General features: G+C 41.7%; 1 protein-coding gene across 1 annotated transcript in view; it reads left to right on the top strand.

Annotated features, from left to right (window-relative positions):
* AXIN2 (axin 2) overlaps positions 1–16,752 on the top strand; it is a 45,306-nt gene extending 28,554 nt beyond the window's left edge. The window contains exons 5-10 of the mRNA XM_015816945.1: positions 135–646; positions 889–1,080; positions 1,402–1,632; positions 2,609–2,704; positions 7,050–7,217; positions 16,147–16,752. Of these exons, the coding sequence (XP_015672431.1) occupies positions 135–646; positions 889–1,080; positions 1,402–1,632; positions 2,609–2,704; positions 7,050–7,217; positions 16,147–16,273 (1,326 nt within the window). The 3' untranslated portion in view covers positions 16,274–16,752. The remainder of the gene's footprint in view (positions 1–134; positions 647–888; positions 1,081–1,401; positions 1,633–2,608; positions 2,705–7,049; positions 7,218–16,146) is intronic.
* The last annotated feature ends 352 nt before the right edge of the window (positions 16,753–17,104 follow it).

Raw genomic sequence — 17,104 nt, 5'->3', positions numbered from 1 at the left:
TAGCATCTATATGTCTAGGCACTGACCCCAGATGCCTGCCGCGGGGCAGGAATGCATAATGTCTGAAGAGCTTACGGGTACTTCTCATTGAGCTCTGCTGATTGAGTCATTGTCCTTCACGTTTTGTCCTGAAGGATGACGAAAAGGAGATCACTGACACGCCAGTCGCTGCCCAGGGCAACCGAGAGCTTGTAGCCCTGCAACATCAGCAGCAACCCCTCACGCTCCTTCCCACCGGCAGCTACGAAGACGATCCTCAGGCCATTCTGGACGACCACCTGTCCCGCGTGCTTAAGACCCCCGGGTGTCAGTCTCCCGGCATGGGGCGGCACAGTCCTCGTGCTCGTTCCCCCGACCGACTCCCGGGGGGCAAGTTCCTGTTAGCCACCCCAGGCAAGACTGCCGTGCCCACGGCTTCTTGTGCTCTTCTCAGCAAAGGATTTGTCACCAAGCAGACCACCAAGCATGTTCACCATCACTACATCCACCACCACACCATCCCCAAAACGAAAGAGCAGATAGAAGCTGAGGCAGCCCAGCGGGTCCAATGCTTGTGTCCCGGGGGCAGTGATTATTATTGCTATCCAAAATGTAGAGGACACACGAAGGGGGCGGATCTTCCTGTCGCTCAGCTGGAGCCATTTGGGTAAGTTTCCTCTTGGGGAAGAGTTCTAATGGCTTGGGGTGGCTGGGATTGGCCCACACCTTGGGAATTGTCCCTGTTTGTCTAACAGCTAAGGGACTGCAGTGGTGCAATAAGGGGAGAGTGGAAATGGGAAAAAGGAAGGAGAAGCTTGTTCAACTGTGGCATGAGGTTTTAGCAGAACTGTTGCTGTGTAATGACTAGCCACAAGAGTCTAAGTGTTGTTCTTCTCTCTCTGATGGAAGCCTCAGCAGAACTGGGACCCTTCCCAAAAGGAACTGTAAGCTCCAGGATGGCCTCGTCCTGCCAGGGGGAGAAGGAGGTGGTCTTCCTGCCCCACCAGGCATACCGCTACCCAGTGGGGAAGCCGATCGCTCCCAGAACGTCTGGCAGTGGATGTTGGAGAGTGAAAGACAATCTAAGCACAAGCCCCATAGGTAAATATCAGCTGTCTGCAACACTCTTGCTCCTGGTAAATATTTATCTATTACACAGCTGTCTATTTTTACAATCACTAAAAACAAATGAAGCTCTTTTGCTCCTCCGGTTTAATATGAAAGCTGTTCCGCGGAACCAGAAAAACCACAAAAATGTCATGTTTTTGGCAAAAAAAAAAATCCCTTTTCATGTTATGACAGACTTTTTTTTCCTCTCTTTTTTTTCTTCTCATCAAGAACGCACTGAACAGAAGCTGCTATGAAAGGCTCATATTTTAGATTTTATAACCTTGCCCCTTTGGTGTCCCTTGTCTTTTTCAGCACGCAAAACACAAAGAAGGCCTACAATTCTGATTCCACCAGAGGTGCATCTGGGGAGCGGCCAGCCCGTCATCACCAGTGGGGCAACAGCAGCCACCCACGGGCTGTGCAGCCTGCCCACCCCTTTGTCCAGGATCCTGCCATGCCTCCACTTACTCCACCCAACACACTGGCCCAGCTGGAGGAAGCTTGCCGCAGGCTAGCTGAGGTGTCCAAGCCACAGAAACAACGGTAACTTCCCACAGATTGGGGTGTCAAAGCAGAAGGGTCCCCCACTGGGCTGCTGCATTGATGTCTGCTAAAAGCAATCCAGTCCCTGTTGAAGAGAGACTAGATTGAATATTCTGGAACAGACCTGTAAAAGCCACAGATTGCCTAACAAAAGCATCTGCAAACAGAATCTTTTCAAATTCTCTATTGTGTTGCTCAGGGCAAAAGTGTAGAGTCAGATTAAATGTTTAACAGTGATCAGCTAGAAAACTGGGAAGTAGGAGATCAGATTCATAAAGCCTCTTTATCCTCAGGAGAGATTTTAATTTGTTTACGGGTGTTTGTGTATTGGTTTGATACTTACAGGGCTTCTAAGCCGCTCCTTTCAAACTGACTCTGAGCAACATACAATTCCCCAAATCTGTATTTTGGTTAAAATAGACAAGTAGGCTAATAAAATTTGGATTGAAAGATAAGGATCCATATTTGGCCCAACCAACCTAAAGCCTTTTCACTTTTACGATATTTTTGAAAGATGAAACAAAAGAGCTGAAACTGGCTTCATTTTATGAGTTTTGGCTTGCTCAAGTTGGCTTTTGGCTTGCTCAAGTTGGTGCCTTGGCTTATTTATTTATTAAATTGATATGTTGCCTATCTCACTATCAAGCGATTCTTAGGGTTTTGGAATAGCCGTCATCTCAGCCTTATCGTTACCTATGAATTGTAATCTCTCTAGTCAAAGCAATTCGAATCTTCCAATTTAACCTTGTTTGTTTGGCTTCCTTAATGAATGCTTCTGAAACAGGAACCGGTTAAGTGGTTGTATTAAAGCTTTGGCCTGTCTTTGGATGATGCTGAGATACTTTAGGCTTTAGTATATGTGATATGTCCGTGCTCACTTCAGCACATGGGCCTTGAGTGCATACATGGGATTTGGAAAAGATTAATGGCCTTCCTGTATCTCTTTCCCCTTCCTCTCTCATTTCCCATCCTTCAGGTGTTCAACTTCAAATCAGTTGAGAGATCGAAACCACTTGGCTTCTGTACCAGGAGGGAATGGCCCTTTCTGCACGGCGAACACAGCATCAGAAGAGTGAGTGCAATATAAACCGTAGAGATCTGCTGGTTCCTTTTTTTTTTCCAAACCCAATTTTATCAGTGAACCATTGCTTTGGAAGTGGAGAAGGAAATTTAGATTCTTTTTTTAAAGGCCTATTTTCACATCTTGGTTCTCTAATTCTCCCCTTCTTTTTGTTTGCATTCCAGTTAAATGGACAAAGATTGGTGGATTAGTCTAATTACAGGATAGTTCTTTTGACAGGGAATCTGCTAGAGTCTAAATAATTAAAGTTTTCTTTCTTAGATGCTGCATCTTAAGCAATGAGTAATGTTTGAAGTCCAAGCTTAGCCACATGACTATCCCTTTTCATTTTTAATTGGCTGACCTTAAGCCAGCTGTCTATGCTAGTGGCTTTTTTTTTTTGCTTCCTGAAACCACTCTACAAAGACTTGGAACAAATTAGGAAGAGAAAATTATGGCAGAGTAGCCTTTGGTGACCTTTAGACGTGCCAAGTCTGGCTTGTCTCAGAGACTGCCTTGTCTCCATGCCACGGAAGACTTATTTCTGCAACAGATTCTGTCTTCTTGAGGTGTGCCCAAGGTGGAACCAGGGCTTGGCTTTCTCCTCCCTTTGACAGTGGTGTCAAAGTATCAAAACAGATGTGGCATGTCTCCGTTTTTGGTTGTGTTTTTTTGCCCAGGTCTGAGATACAAAAACAGTGGCAGCTTTTGATGTGCTGTTCCACACAAGCTAGGGTTTTCTAAATTTAGTTCAGTGTAAAGGAATGCATATATAGAATGTATATGACAAGTCCTTGGCATTGTACTGTAGGTGAATTGGAAGATCTGAAAGGCCAGATTAGGGATAGAATGTTACAGAGAGACTCTATCTTTGCTGTCACTTGGAGCTGAGAATGGCTTGATGGCACATAAATATGTGCAAGTTAGTGTACCTTCAATGTTTAGGACTTTAGGCTTCCCCTGCCCTGTAAAATAGACATTGTGAATTATTGTGGAGGCTCAGATATAAATCCTACGGTGTGAAATGTCCATATGGGCCATCCATTAAACAAAGATCTGCTTTCCTGTTCCATCCTGGAACTTTAGACAATGTTGGTCCTTTCACTTCTTCCCTTTACTGCTATCTTTGTACACACAGACACACACACACACAAACCTGTGGAGAACAGGAGATAAGCAAATCAATGGGGTAAATCTGGGGAATCTATGGGCATCTCTACTTAGTTCCAGGCACTTTGGCGAATGGTCAGAGATGATGAGAATGAAGTACTCTAAACAATCTGAAGATGAATCAATCACATTTTTATAGGCAGTCTGCATGCCATGAGCCCCCAAAAGCTCTAGAAAACAGCTGAACTATATGTAGTTTTCCAAAGGGTATAAGGCTGGGGTATGTTCTATACACAGGGAAGTGAGATATTTAGACCATGGGAATCACCACTAAGGAAGCACATTGTTGAGCCCCCACTTCATGTGGAGGTAGGGACCATTGGCAAGTCAAGTCCTTGCTACAGGAATGCACAGGGGAGATGTCCCTGTAAGTCCCTTGGAATAAAAAACAATCAGCAACCAGTGTGACAATTGCAGCATTGAAGTTATCATGACCATATCGATGGTTAGCAGATAGGCTGCTGGACTTTGGGACAACTGTAGCATCCAAGCCTGAGGTATCTTCAGAGGCAGACCCACACAGAATGTTCTTAGTCAGAGTATCCCAATCCAGATAGGCAAAAGCTTTCTTAGCCATACCTTGCACCTGCAACTTTCCTGGAGGTCCCCCAAATTGTAGATCTCCTCTATTAGGAGAATATAACTCCTTCTGGAGCTGAACTTGTCACTTGGATATAAGGCCAGACCTATCACAGACATAGAGCAATACTGACTTGCAGGGATTTAATTTAAGCTTGTTTTGACTCATCCAGGCCCTCACAATCTATAAGCCCTGGGTCATGATTTCTGCAGGATTTCTGGCTCAGCCTGGGATGGAGATGCTGTATATAATGGTGATATTTCACTCCAGGTGACAGATGATCTCACTAATGGTTACACGTAGCTACTGAATAATTTGGCCACTATAGCAAAGGAAGAAGCAGCACTGCAAAGTATGTTTCCAATCCCTGACTCTTGCATAAAGTCCAAAAGTATACAATGGGCTATCATATTGAAGCTCAATGAGAAATATAATAGGACTCATCTTGGTTTTGAAAAAAATAACTCACTTTTGCAAAGGAGTCATGATTTGTTTGTAATCTATAGTTTGAAATCATGATTTATTATTGTAGAGATTGTTGCTGTGACTAAATATGTGGAGAAAAAAAATTGGTTTGTTTATGGGTTCCTGGCTTATTACTGGATTGTTTTGGGGGTCCACCCATTTATCTAGTCAGTTTGCAGAATTGTAAAACAAGACCAGCTAAAAAAAGGAAAGAAGACAAATCAGAGATTGGTCAAATAAATCATAATTATTTTGTATGTCTAAAGGATTTACTCTGGTTTGTTTGCGGTTATTCAAGCCATGGCTTAAGGAAATCATGATTTAGGATCATGTAAAAATTCACCCAATATTTTCATAAAATTAATATGGAATGCAAAAGTTGTACATGACTGCAGGATCATTGATAAAGTAGAATTTGAAGCCTACAGCCAGCCATATATAACTTAATATATAAAGACAGTTAGAAATAATGAAAAACACAGTAGTTTTATGGGATCTGGCTGCTTGACCAGTCCCAGAAAATCTTCATGAATATCTATTGAGGATTTTTAATAGCAAATTAACACAAGAAAAAAAATAAAATTTTTGAAACTTTCTAGACTGTACTTAGCCAAGACATTTATATGTAACATGATGGGTTTATTTTTTTCTCCGAAGTCTCACTGGAATACTTCCTTTAGGAATATTTATTCTCTGAATCCACATGTAAAAGTTTTGGTGACTGAGAACTGTTGTGCTAGTTGGTTTCAGATATTGTACAATGTTGTTATTTGTTTGGTATTTAATTAGTTCAACTCCAGTCATTGTGGTTTATAATCCTTCTTTCATGGCCTAGCCTGGAGTGGGAACCCAGATCTGTATAAATTAATCGAAAAACTAGATGAAACAAGCCATGGCTTAGTGTGATGTACGAATTCTGTCTCAGAATTTGTCGCTGCTCTTTTAAAGAACCAACTACAACTTTTTTTTCTATCAAGGACCACTTGGTCTTGAGGTAGATCTTAAGCAAACAGTGAATGGTTCTACCAATTCCGTTTCATTGAACGTTTATTGGCTCTTTCTTCAGAACCCTTGTTCCTTTCTCTTTTTGACATCTCTTATTTAACATCCCCATCCTGGCATCCCCAGTGCCAAGGACTGAATTGTTACTTGCAAAGGACTTTTAGGCTATGGATTGTTTGCAACATGAAATTGGTGATCCAAGGATGGGGAAACCAAGTGGAGCATCCAACCAGAAGACTGAACAAATCCATTTGTAAAACAGGGCCATACTTGAAGCCATGCTGGTGTCATTGTATTATTGCAGGGGTAGGCAACCTCGGCTCTTTTATGACTCGTGGATTTCAACTCCCAGAATTCCTGAGCCAGCACACCAGTCCACGAGTCATAAAAGAGCCGAGGTTGCCTACCCCTGTATTATTGTATATCACTTGAACTGCCCCAGAGTTCAGTCCACATAGGGTTTGTCTCATATCTCTCCCTGATGTGGCTGAAAGTTCTTTCTCAGAAAAGTTGCCATAGGGTCTGAGCAATCTGCCCAAATTCATCCAGTAATTGAGGGTTGGGATAATCCTACAGCTGCAGACTTATGTCCCCTTTATCTGGACATGAAGACAATGTAGGATTGCAGACATCATTGCCCTGTTAAGCAAATCCCTTTCCAAAATATTTAGACTTCAAATATGTACAATAACTAAGTTGGCCAGCCTTACTAAGCTGATAATTAAAGAGTGTATATCTCCATTGAAAACTTTGCGCAATGCATGCCTTTGTCTTTGTTTTTTAACCCTTTGCCCACAGTCAAAACTCCCATTTTTTTTTTTTTAATGATCCAGCGGCAATGCTTGTCAATTTAGTGGGCCATGAGTTGGAATCCCCTTCCAAATTGAGGGGCTAGTTAGCAACAAGGGTGGTTGAAATCCACAAGGTCAGACAGCAGGTATGGGGAAAGCTACCTCACATTCTTCAGTATTTAATACACAAATAAGTCTCCAACTTTGCTTTCCTAGATTTTCCAATTACCTGATGTGGTTAGTTGACTCTCTACGAATTTGTGTAATTGTGCCTCTGAGTGTGACTTAAATGTTTTGTAAATGTTGTGAAGCCATACTTATTTCTCTCCTCCCTCCTTTTATGTTTCAGTCACAAAGAACCAAAGAAACTCCCTGTTGTTCACTCCTCCCAGCCTAGTGAGTTGGTTGTCACTTATTTTTTCTGTGGAGAAGAAATTCCCTACAGGAGGCTGTTAAAGGCCCCGAGCCTGACACTTGGCCACTTTAAAGAGCAGCTGAGCAAAAAGGGAAATTATAGGTAAGCATCTTTGTGGTTTCTTTCTTCTTTTTCTTGTGTTTGCACAGACTGACTGCCAAAATAACCACGATGTATTTGTAAGCAGCCTCCCACAAGGAAAGGTTTATTGTTCTCTTTTGAAGGTTGGCTGCAACTCGTTCAGTAGATGAAGTTTTTTCTGACTTCTTTATGTTTACCCACCCAGCAATAGTACTCAGCAGGTGGGTCGGTTGCTCCAGCAACCGAACTGAGATCTCATCTGGTGAGTAGATGTGAGATTGTCGGCTGGCTTGCCTTTTACAAGTTGACGAGTCCACAGACTTGCATAATGGGTATCTCTTCAAAGTTCTTATTTCCTTTCTGGGATAGTACACTGCTGCTTTAGAAGTTTTTTTTTCTTTCTTTCATCAGTTTGGTTACACTTTACCTGATTTTTCTGATTTTGCAATTGGGGCCCTGAAAGAAAAAAAAATAAAAGGAACAGAACAGTAATCAACTATGGAGATACTAATGCAAGTAAAACTGTTGGGACCCGATGGCTATACGTGGGGATATATTCCTATACCCTGTAGGTAGGGGAAGGGTCTCTAAAATGTGGGTTTTTTCCCCTTTGGTGTTTACTTAGTTTTGCACAAAACAATTAAGTGTTACCAAAGTGCCAGTTGGTCATGGAAAATGTTGTAACCTAATTTGTGAACGTCAATGGCTAACTGATGTTGTATACTGTACTTAGTGAAGTATTTGTTGAAATGTCAACTGTTAGGAAAGAGTTGGGGCTTCTTTTGAAGATAGATATTCCAATATGTTCTGCAAAATTAGAGTCTTATCTAGTGAAGTCCTGAGGGCAGATTGACACAGCAGATAACATCACCAGGACCTTTTGATCTGTCTACCTTCTTACCCATCTATCAGTCTAGTTCCTTATTTTAGATTGCCCTTTAAAGTCCTCCTAAGGCTTATGACCTATCTTAGGACTTCCTATGTAATTATTTAGAGAATCAGCTTGCTCCATCTTCCTGTTACTGAGGCATAATATTAAGCAGGAGTTATTATCTCTTGTGATGGTAGAGAACATCTTGAGGAATGCCTTATTGCTTCATTGGAACCGGTGGGGCTTCATTTCACAATATGACCATCTAACCCATTAATTAACAATATGGTGGCTGCAGCTACTATCTTTCATTACCACCCTGAAAGAACAATCTACAATCTTCCAACTTTTTGCGTCGTTCCTGTCAAAGCTTCTACGTTTTATGAAAAAGAACCAGTTAGAAGCATTGGAATAAAAGTTTGAACTTATTTAGTCTATGATTGATTGAGGTCATAAACTACCCCGAGATTACTGCTAGACTCATGCTGACATTGGAAACAAAGCTTCTAAATAGTCACAGGAATCTTTGGAAGATCTACTCCTTAAACATTTTTTTTAAAAAAATTTCTAAATAAGAAAATTTATTTATTTTCTAAAGGCAGGGCCTGGATAGGCATCAAAGTCCTCTAACTGAAGGAGACTTCACTCCCTCTGTCCTTGTAGGAGAGATGATGGGGATTTGAGAAAGAACCTCTGTATTTTTGGAACTTGCTCTCCAAAGAGACTTGGCTGTCCTTGCCTGTTTTGGCACCAGCTTTTCATTTGCCTACATTTTTGGACAGCTTTTCTGTGATGGGTTGGCTGACATTTACAGAGGTTTCCTCTGTAGCTGGTTGTTATTTGATGACTCTGTGTCTTTTTAAGGATGCACCTTAAGGTACTTTTGACTAGTTGCCTAGGCCTGACCAAAAACTAGAATATAAATGTTTGAAATACCTAAGGGCCATCTTTACAGATCAAAGGTATCTTCATTTGTTACCAGAATTGTACGATGGCTGATAGGAATTTCTCCTTATGGTTTGTACTTTGTAGGAAGCAACACCAATCTGGAAACTCCGCCAGGGAGTTTCCCCTTCCTTTCCTGATCCTAGCCTCAAATGAAGGGTTCCCTGATTTAATTAACTAGAACCAAACTGTGTGGATGGTATGGAGTGAATGGAGGTTAAAGGCATGGAAAAGGACTTGTGTGGTTAAAACTCTTATTGTCTAACCTCCCATTGGAATAATATGGAGTCTCAGAATCTTATTTTAGATTGGTGATGACAGCTTACTCCAGAGCCTTAGATGGAATTTCTAGAGATATAAAGTACTTTAATCCCTGTTGAGATTAAATATATATAGATTATATATATATATATATTTCTGAATTTTGCATTCACAATGAAGAGCCCTGCCTCATAAGCTAAAGATGTAGCTTAATCCATGTTCGGTCTGTTGGCAATGGAGGCACTGCTTGGCTTATGAGCACAATTGAACTCAAAATTTCCATTGCTAAACAAGACAGTTGCTAAGTGAGTTTTGCGCCATTTTACAACCTTTCTTGCCACAGTTGCTAAGTGAATCCCTGCAGTTGTGAAGTTAGTAACATGGTGATTAAGTGAATCTGGCTTCCCCATTTGACTTTGCTTGCCACAAGGCCGCAAAAGGTGATCACATGACCCCGGGACACCGTCATAAATAGAAGCCAGTTACCAAGCATCTGAATTTTGATCATGTGACCATGGGGATGCTGCAATGGTCATAAGTGTGAAAAAAGGTAATAAGTCACATTTTTCAGTGCTGTTGTAACTTCAAACAGTCACTCATTGAAAAGTTGTAAGTGGAGAACTACCTGTAATAAGGGTGATGGGCTAGTCTGGTGGATAGAGATTTGCTTATCTTTGTGATAAGCCCCACTTTAGTGTAGATATGAAGATTGAAAATCCTTCCAGGATGGGAATCTGGGGCCCTCTAGATGTTATAATTAGACCAACTCCCAACTTCCTTAAAATTGACCAATTCTGGCTGAATCTGGGGTGAGTCCCATTTAAACCCTATATGGATGGCCACGGTTCAAAACCCTACTGCATACATATTCTAGGTATTTGTGTGGTTTATGTTAAGTATAGCATCAATAAAAGCTCAGAGGTAAGCTATTTCATAAATTATACATGGAAAATGTTTATTTAGTAGCCCCCAACTTCTAACCTAGCTTTCATTAGAAAACACCATTGTTACAGCTTTACAGGAGCTAAACTGTAAGGACTGTAGACTTGAATCGTTTTTGTTTTTTGTCCCAGCTGGCACATTACGAGTAATGGAATTCCCACATGTTCATTATATCTGTGTGAATGATGCAAAGATGGAAGCGATAAATGTTCAGTAGCCATAGGGCTAAAAATCTTGGCCTACTCTGGATGGGATTTTTTTTTCTAACTATCTTTTCTCTACAGAGGCAGGCCCTGATTTGCTCTCAGCAGGCTCTGAAGTTACAGTCCTAACCATGGTGCTGCGTTGTGGCAGACTGGGAAGTCCCTGTTTTTAGATAACTTCAGAAAAAAGAAAAAAAAAGGATGTCATGAAAAGTGCTCCATCTAAACCAGGGGTCTTCAAACTTGGTCCTTTTATGACTTGTGGACTTCAACTCCCAGAATTCCTCAGCCAGTGTGCTTGGCTGAGGAATTCTGGGAGTTGAAGTCCACAAGTCATAAAAGGGCCAAGTTTGAAGACCCCTGATCTAAACTCAACAGCTCCCTGAGCATTGCAATTTGAACCTTGGCATTCTGTAATGATTACAGGTAGTCCTCAACTTTCAACCATTCGTTTAGTGATCAAAGTTGCAACGGCACTGAAAAAAGGGACTTATGACTGTTTTTTACCCATATGACTGTTGCAGCATCCCCGTGGCCATGTGATCAAAATTAGGGCACTTGGGAACGGGCATGTATTTATGACGGTTGCAGTGTCCCCGGGGTCACGTAATCAGCTTTTGCGACCTTCTGACTAACAAAGTCAAGGAGGAAGCCAGATTCACTTCACAACCGTGTTGCTAACTTAACAACTGCAGTGATTCATTTACGAATTGTGGCAAGAAAGGTCATAAAATGGAGGCAAAACTCACTTGTCTTGCTTAATAACGGAAATTTTGTGCTCAATTATGGTCCTAAGTTGAGGACTATATTAACAGGACTGTAATGAAGGGTTTTTTAAAAAAAATATTTTTTTTTTGTTATATCTGTGTACAAAAGAAACATAGGCCCAAATCTGATGTGTGTATGTGTGTTTTTATCTTGTACAGACACAAGGTGAAACTAATTATCTAAATGTGTTGTACCCCCAGGGAATCATTTTGATCTAAGCTTTGATTTCCCCCCCCTCCTCCTTCTGGCTGGACTTGGAGTGAAACTGCAGGTGACCTTCAGGGAAAAGGGCCATACTGCCTGGAATAGCAGTGATTGCTTAGGGAAGGACTAGCTAGTCAGTCTGGTCACATCTGGCATTGATTTTGTTCTAAGGCCCTCTTAATAAGCATGTCTTTGAAGCCTGTGCCTTTCATTTTAAGACACAAAGACATGCATCAATGGCTGACACTCCACATTCTTGATTGAATGAGTCAGTTTGCAACCTAGGTGCCTCGGGTTTTTTTTTTTTTGTTGTTGTTGTTGTTGTTGTTGGGTGCTTTCAGTCAGCAGAGTGCTCTGCAGGGTGGATTTAGGGCAGCCATGTGGCTTAAAGAGAAAAAGTAGACTTCAGGTTTGTCCCTTTCTTTGACACATTCGCACACAGCCACAGCCACAGACACAGACACACACATGCATACAGTCTGAGCAGGGTAGGGTATCACAAAGAGAGGAAGGCAAGCCTTGCAGCCCTGTACGGTTGCCAGATACAGGAGAAAGGAGGGATGGGTGAGGGATAGGTAGGAGGTAGGGCAGGGGAAAAGAAGCAGAAGTTGCTAAAAAAAAAAAAAAGTGGCCTTTCAATGGGAGGTTCACTTCAGGGAGCAAACCGGGACCTTCTGAAATGAGAGATTGCGAGGAAAAGATATTCCAGGGAAAGATATATTCTTGTTTGTGGTCCCCTCCCTCCCTTGTGCTCTCCTTCCTTGCCCTTCTCTGTGAGAAATTAACTTGCAGTTATGGAAAACATCACACTGTGTCTTGTTCCCCCTTCTGCCCCCAAGAAAATAAAATGTGGTGTTCAAACAAAGAATTTTGTCAACGCTGCCAGGGCCTGAGATCAAGGGGGAAGTTATTGCTACAGCTGTTTATCCTCTTGGAAGGGAGGAGATAAAACTGAGCAAAAGTCCTTTTTTGTGCCTCATTCAAAGGCTTTCCTCCCGCCCTCCCCTCCCCCACCCGCTGGCTTGCGGGGGTTTCTAGAAGGAAGTCTCATTGTACTTTAGTTTGGGGGTCAGGAAAGGGGGCTCTGCAGAGGGACAGTCCTGGCTTAACTGAAATGAATGGATTTGGTTACATTCCTGGGATCATCTGGAAGTAGCGAAAGGGGAGGGGGGAAAAAAAGGACTAAACAGCTTCCTCATTGAGTCAAAGAGATCTTACTACAGATAGTCCTCGGCTTACCACCATCTGTTTCTGTGACTGTTCAAAGTTACAACAGCGATGGGGGGAAAAAAAGTGATTTATGACCGTTTTTCACACTTTTGAGCAAGGCAGCACCCCCCCTGGTCATGTGATCAAAATTTGGGCACTTGGCAACTGGCTTGTATTTATGAAGTTTGCCGTGTCCCCACGGTCCCTTTCATGACCGTCTGACAAGCAAAGTCCAGGAGGAAGCCAGATTCACTTAACAACGGTGTTATTTCAGGGATTCGGTTAACGACTCTGGCAAGAAAAGTCGCAAAATGGGGGCATAACTCACTTTACAACTGCCTTGCTTAGCAACAGAAATGTTGTGCCCCGTTGTGGCCGTAAAATATCTTTGCAATCCAAACCTGATCAAGAAACCTCTGGATGGTGCAGCCAATGGCCTTCCCTCCCAGTCCGAAGTTCCGTGAATTCCATTCCAAAAGAAGGGAACTTCTTGACAAAGGAGGCATTCAAAATGTCCTCCCCATCCTCTAGGATGGGACATTAAAAAAAAAAATAATCATCTCATAAAACTTCCCAACCCATAGTAAGGTTGATCGGTCAATCGATCGATCCATCTGTCCATTCTTGGGAGATCTGTTTTGGGTCCGCCTGTGTTTGCTGTCTCCCTTTGGGGTCCATACCTGATGAGAAAGCTTCCTTGCTGACAATGGGAGGATGGCAGCTCAGAGCAGACGACAGCCCAGCCTGGGAGCACCGAGAGCCATGTGTCTGTGTCTGTGGTAGTAGACAAGCAGGCTCCCGAAATGCTAACTCTCTGAATGGAAGGCCTTCATTTGGTGCATATGCAATTAAGCAGCCTGAGAAGGCAGAAAGTTGGACGGGAGGATAAAAGGAACCTTTAATCAAGAAGCTGAACGGTCTAATTCAGGATAATAGAGGGGTCCTTACTGTTTGACACAAGAGGGGAAGGGGTTCTTTTTTTTTGTCTGGGTGAGCCCTGGCTTCATGATCTATGCTCCCAAGCCAAAGAAAGGGAGAGCGGGACACTGCTGCGTGACCTTTCGGTGTCAAATATTGCCCGCCAAGCCAAGATTGCTCATTATGTAAGAGCTGCTAAGAAATATCTGAGCATGAATGCGGTAACTGCTCCGTGGCTTTGAAAGTGGTGGTTCTGCATTGGTCTCTTGTTTCAGAAAGAGGCAGAGGCTTGAACTATTTCCCAATAGCAACAAAAAGGGAAATGAAAAGTATTTGCACTATAATGAAAGATTCTAAACGGCAGGAGTGATGCTCTAAGGAACAGATTAATAATTGGTTTTGTTTTAGATTTTTGTTTCCTTAAATCAAACGCTTGGCGAAGAAAAACTCTGCTCCTCTTGCCAATACCTATGAATGACTTCAAAGGATGTCCCCCCTTTCTTTTTTGATTTACTGATCCATTCAGAATGCTGCTCTCTCTCTCTCTCTCTCTCTCTCTCTCTCTCTCTCTCTCTCTCTCTCTCTCTCTCTCTCCCTCTCCCTCTCTCCCTCTCCCTCTCTCCGTCCCTCCCTCCTTTTTCTTAGCTGCTGTTCAATTGGCTGACCTTGCACTTGTCTATCCAGGAGCTGGTTTGTTGCTGTAGGGAATTATTCTTGTGAGGGCTGCCTATTAAACAGAGATGGACAAATGAAATTAGTGGTACTTGATTCACAGATGATAAATGGCAAGTCTGCAATTTATATCAATCAGAAAATTGAAGCATTTCCTGATGAAAGGGTTGATTGATTCTTTGAGAATCAAGGTCCTGTTGCAGTCACCTTGGAGTACTCTTGTACGTTAACTCTCCCCATAAGCAGGGAAAGGGATAATTCGGTTATTGCTGCACTATAACTCCTAGCAACCCTTTCTCATGATTGCATGGGCTGCTAGCATTTGTTGTTTCAGCAACATCTGGGAAGGTTCCAGTTTCTTCATACTGCAGGGCTTCATAATATGTGCCCTTCTGTTTATATTTCAATATAGATATATCCTAAATTAGCCATCTCCAACCTCCTGATGTATGAAGTTAAAATACCAGATTGGATATGGTTGAAAAAGCTGTATTGAATCATTGGTTCTAGACTTTGAACCAGAGAAGAGACAATAGACACAATGGTTTTGTTTTCATAGATCAGGGTATTTTAAAACCTGCAAAATAATAACTCTGCTTCAAGCTTTGCCAGCAGCTTCTGGGAGGGCTTAAGTCACTAGGTTGTGTCCTCACCGACAATTATGTGATCCAGCACTCTGCCATCATCCTTGTCAATGTCTCCAACACACGGGGGTGACCAACCATGCTCTGGTTCACAAGCTTTATTCTGATTTGCATATTAAACCACACTTCAAAGATAATTTTACTAGGCGCAGGACAAAGTACACCATAAATCAAGTACCACAATTATTTTAGTGGATGAATTTGGGGTAATATGAACAGCTATTTATTGGGTAGTTATCCACCACTGGTTCCAGAAGCTTTCAGCAGCATTAACGGTCCATGGACATTTGCAACGTAGTGAAGAAAATCTATATGGCTTTGCATTATTGTTAGCACAAGACTCACTGAACGAATACCTGAGAAAGACCTCCTGATCACTATAATGCAGGGGTGGGCAATTAATTTTCCAAATGGGCCACATGAGAAACTGGGATTCCGGGGGGGGGGGGGGCAAACCAATAGGGCTGTGAAGGTGTGTAGGCACAAAAACACGCACCTAGTAATTTTTTTAAAAAAAAAATTCACCTTCAAAATAAAAAGCAATGTGGTTGTAGTGCATGCATGGTGTAACTTACTTGCCTTATTTGATTTCCTATTGACCTCACGCAGGCTGGACAGGGACAGTCAAAGAGCCGGATGTGGCCCAAGGGCTATAAAATGCCCAGGCCTGCTATAATGTACTGTATGCTTTTAAACATTTGCCTTAGCAGTAAACTCTATGCATAGTTAAAGTGGTAACTAAGACATTAACCATCAGCAATAATATTTATTTTAAATTTTGGGGTATGCTGACTCACAAGCAATTACTAAGATACGGTATCATCACCTCTCTTGGTTCAAAAATCCTTTGAATGAAGAAGACAAAAAGTAACAATTGATGATGGGTAACAGCTATTTATTTGGTTATTCATTTATTTGATTCAGTTTGGACACTGCATGGCTCAGCTGACTCAAAACATATTACCATAAAAATCCAATACAAACCAGAACAAGCTGAGATCCAGTCACCATACAAATGGACTATATTCGAATGCCATTAAATACCACCTGCTTGGAGGAATTTGTTTAATTGTTTTGATTTATCTGCCTGGTCTAACCACAAATATGCAGGACAGCAAACTAAATCATGGTTTTGTTTTTGTTTGTTGGTTTGCTCTATCTGTCAATATATGGATTTGGAGGTTGGGAAGGAAACTGAAGGCCTTTTGGAACCCAGATATGGGATGTTGGGTGTTTTCACTGCAATGAAAAACTATATTGATTCCAAGGTACACTCCACTTATTTTTGCATATGTTGGTCTTACTTATTTCAGGTATTACTTCAAAAAAGCAAGTGATGAGTTTGACTGTGGGGCAGTCTTCGAAGAAATCTGGGACGATGATGCCATTCTGCCAATGTATGACGGCAGAATTCTCGGAAAAGTTGAGAGGATTGATTGACTGGTTCTGATTGACTGGTTCTGACTGGCATAGTCTATGTGAGTGTATTTAAGAAGATATAAGCTACGGATACTGGCCTTTGGACATAAAACCACCAAGCAAAGTTTTGAAGGAAGGTTTGAACCCATGAAGAAGCAACAAAAAACACAATGAGGTCTATGAAAACTTTGCCAAATCAGCCTTAGCAAAAAAGGAAGAAAAAAAAGATGTGTCTATTGAGCTGGATGCCAAGATGTTAACAACTCTGAACTATTTATTAAAAATATGGTTGCTCTAGGTGATTTGAAGATGCAGATGATGTTCTGAGAGACTTGCATATAGAGTATATGGCTTTCTAATGATCCTGTACTTAATAATTTAGAAACTGTGTATAGCTTACCTTATAATAATCTTTATTGATATTTATTGAACAGGTTTTTCCCATTAAATCCATTTGATGGATATGCTGCTTTAAAAGATGGAGAAAGGGGGATGTGATGTAAAGAAAAAGGGGTGTTTATATTTTATTTTTTACATTGTTTCCACTGTCTAAATAAATGTGTCCTTTACAGAAATGTGCATTTGTTTCTGCCACTGTAGAAAAACAGCTGGAATTGTACGATCCTTCAGTTGTTTTATTTCTTTGGAAAGGGGATGAGAAAGGAAAAGATAAATCCATTCTACAGAGAAAGCCGTTGTGATCAATGATGCTCTAGTTTTTGTGCAGGGAAAACATTCCCAATTGCCTAAAACAAAGTCTAGGACAGTGGTTCTCAATATGTGGTCCACGGACCCTCGAAGGGCGCAATGTCGTCACAGGGAGGTCTGTGAAGGCTTGAAGAAATGTTATGA

This window comes from Protobothrops mucrosquamatus, unplaced genomic scaffold (assembly GCF_001527695.2).
Source record: "Protobothrops mucrosquamatus isolate PMUCROS unplaced genomic scaffold, P.Mucros_1.0 scaffold_123, whole genome shotgun sequence".
In the NCBI taxonomy this organism is placed as follows: Eukaryota; Metazoa; Chordata; class Lepidosauria; order Squamata; family Viperidae; genus Protobothrops; species Protobothrops mucrosquamatus.
The sequence above is the reverse complement of the archived record's forward strand: the minus strand, read 5'-3'. Positions and strand labels throughout refer to the sequence as shown.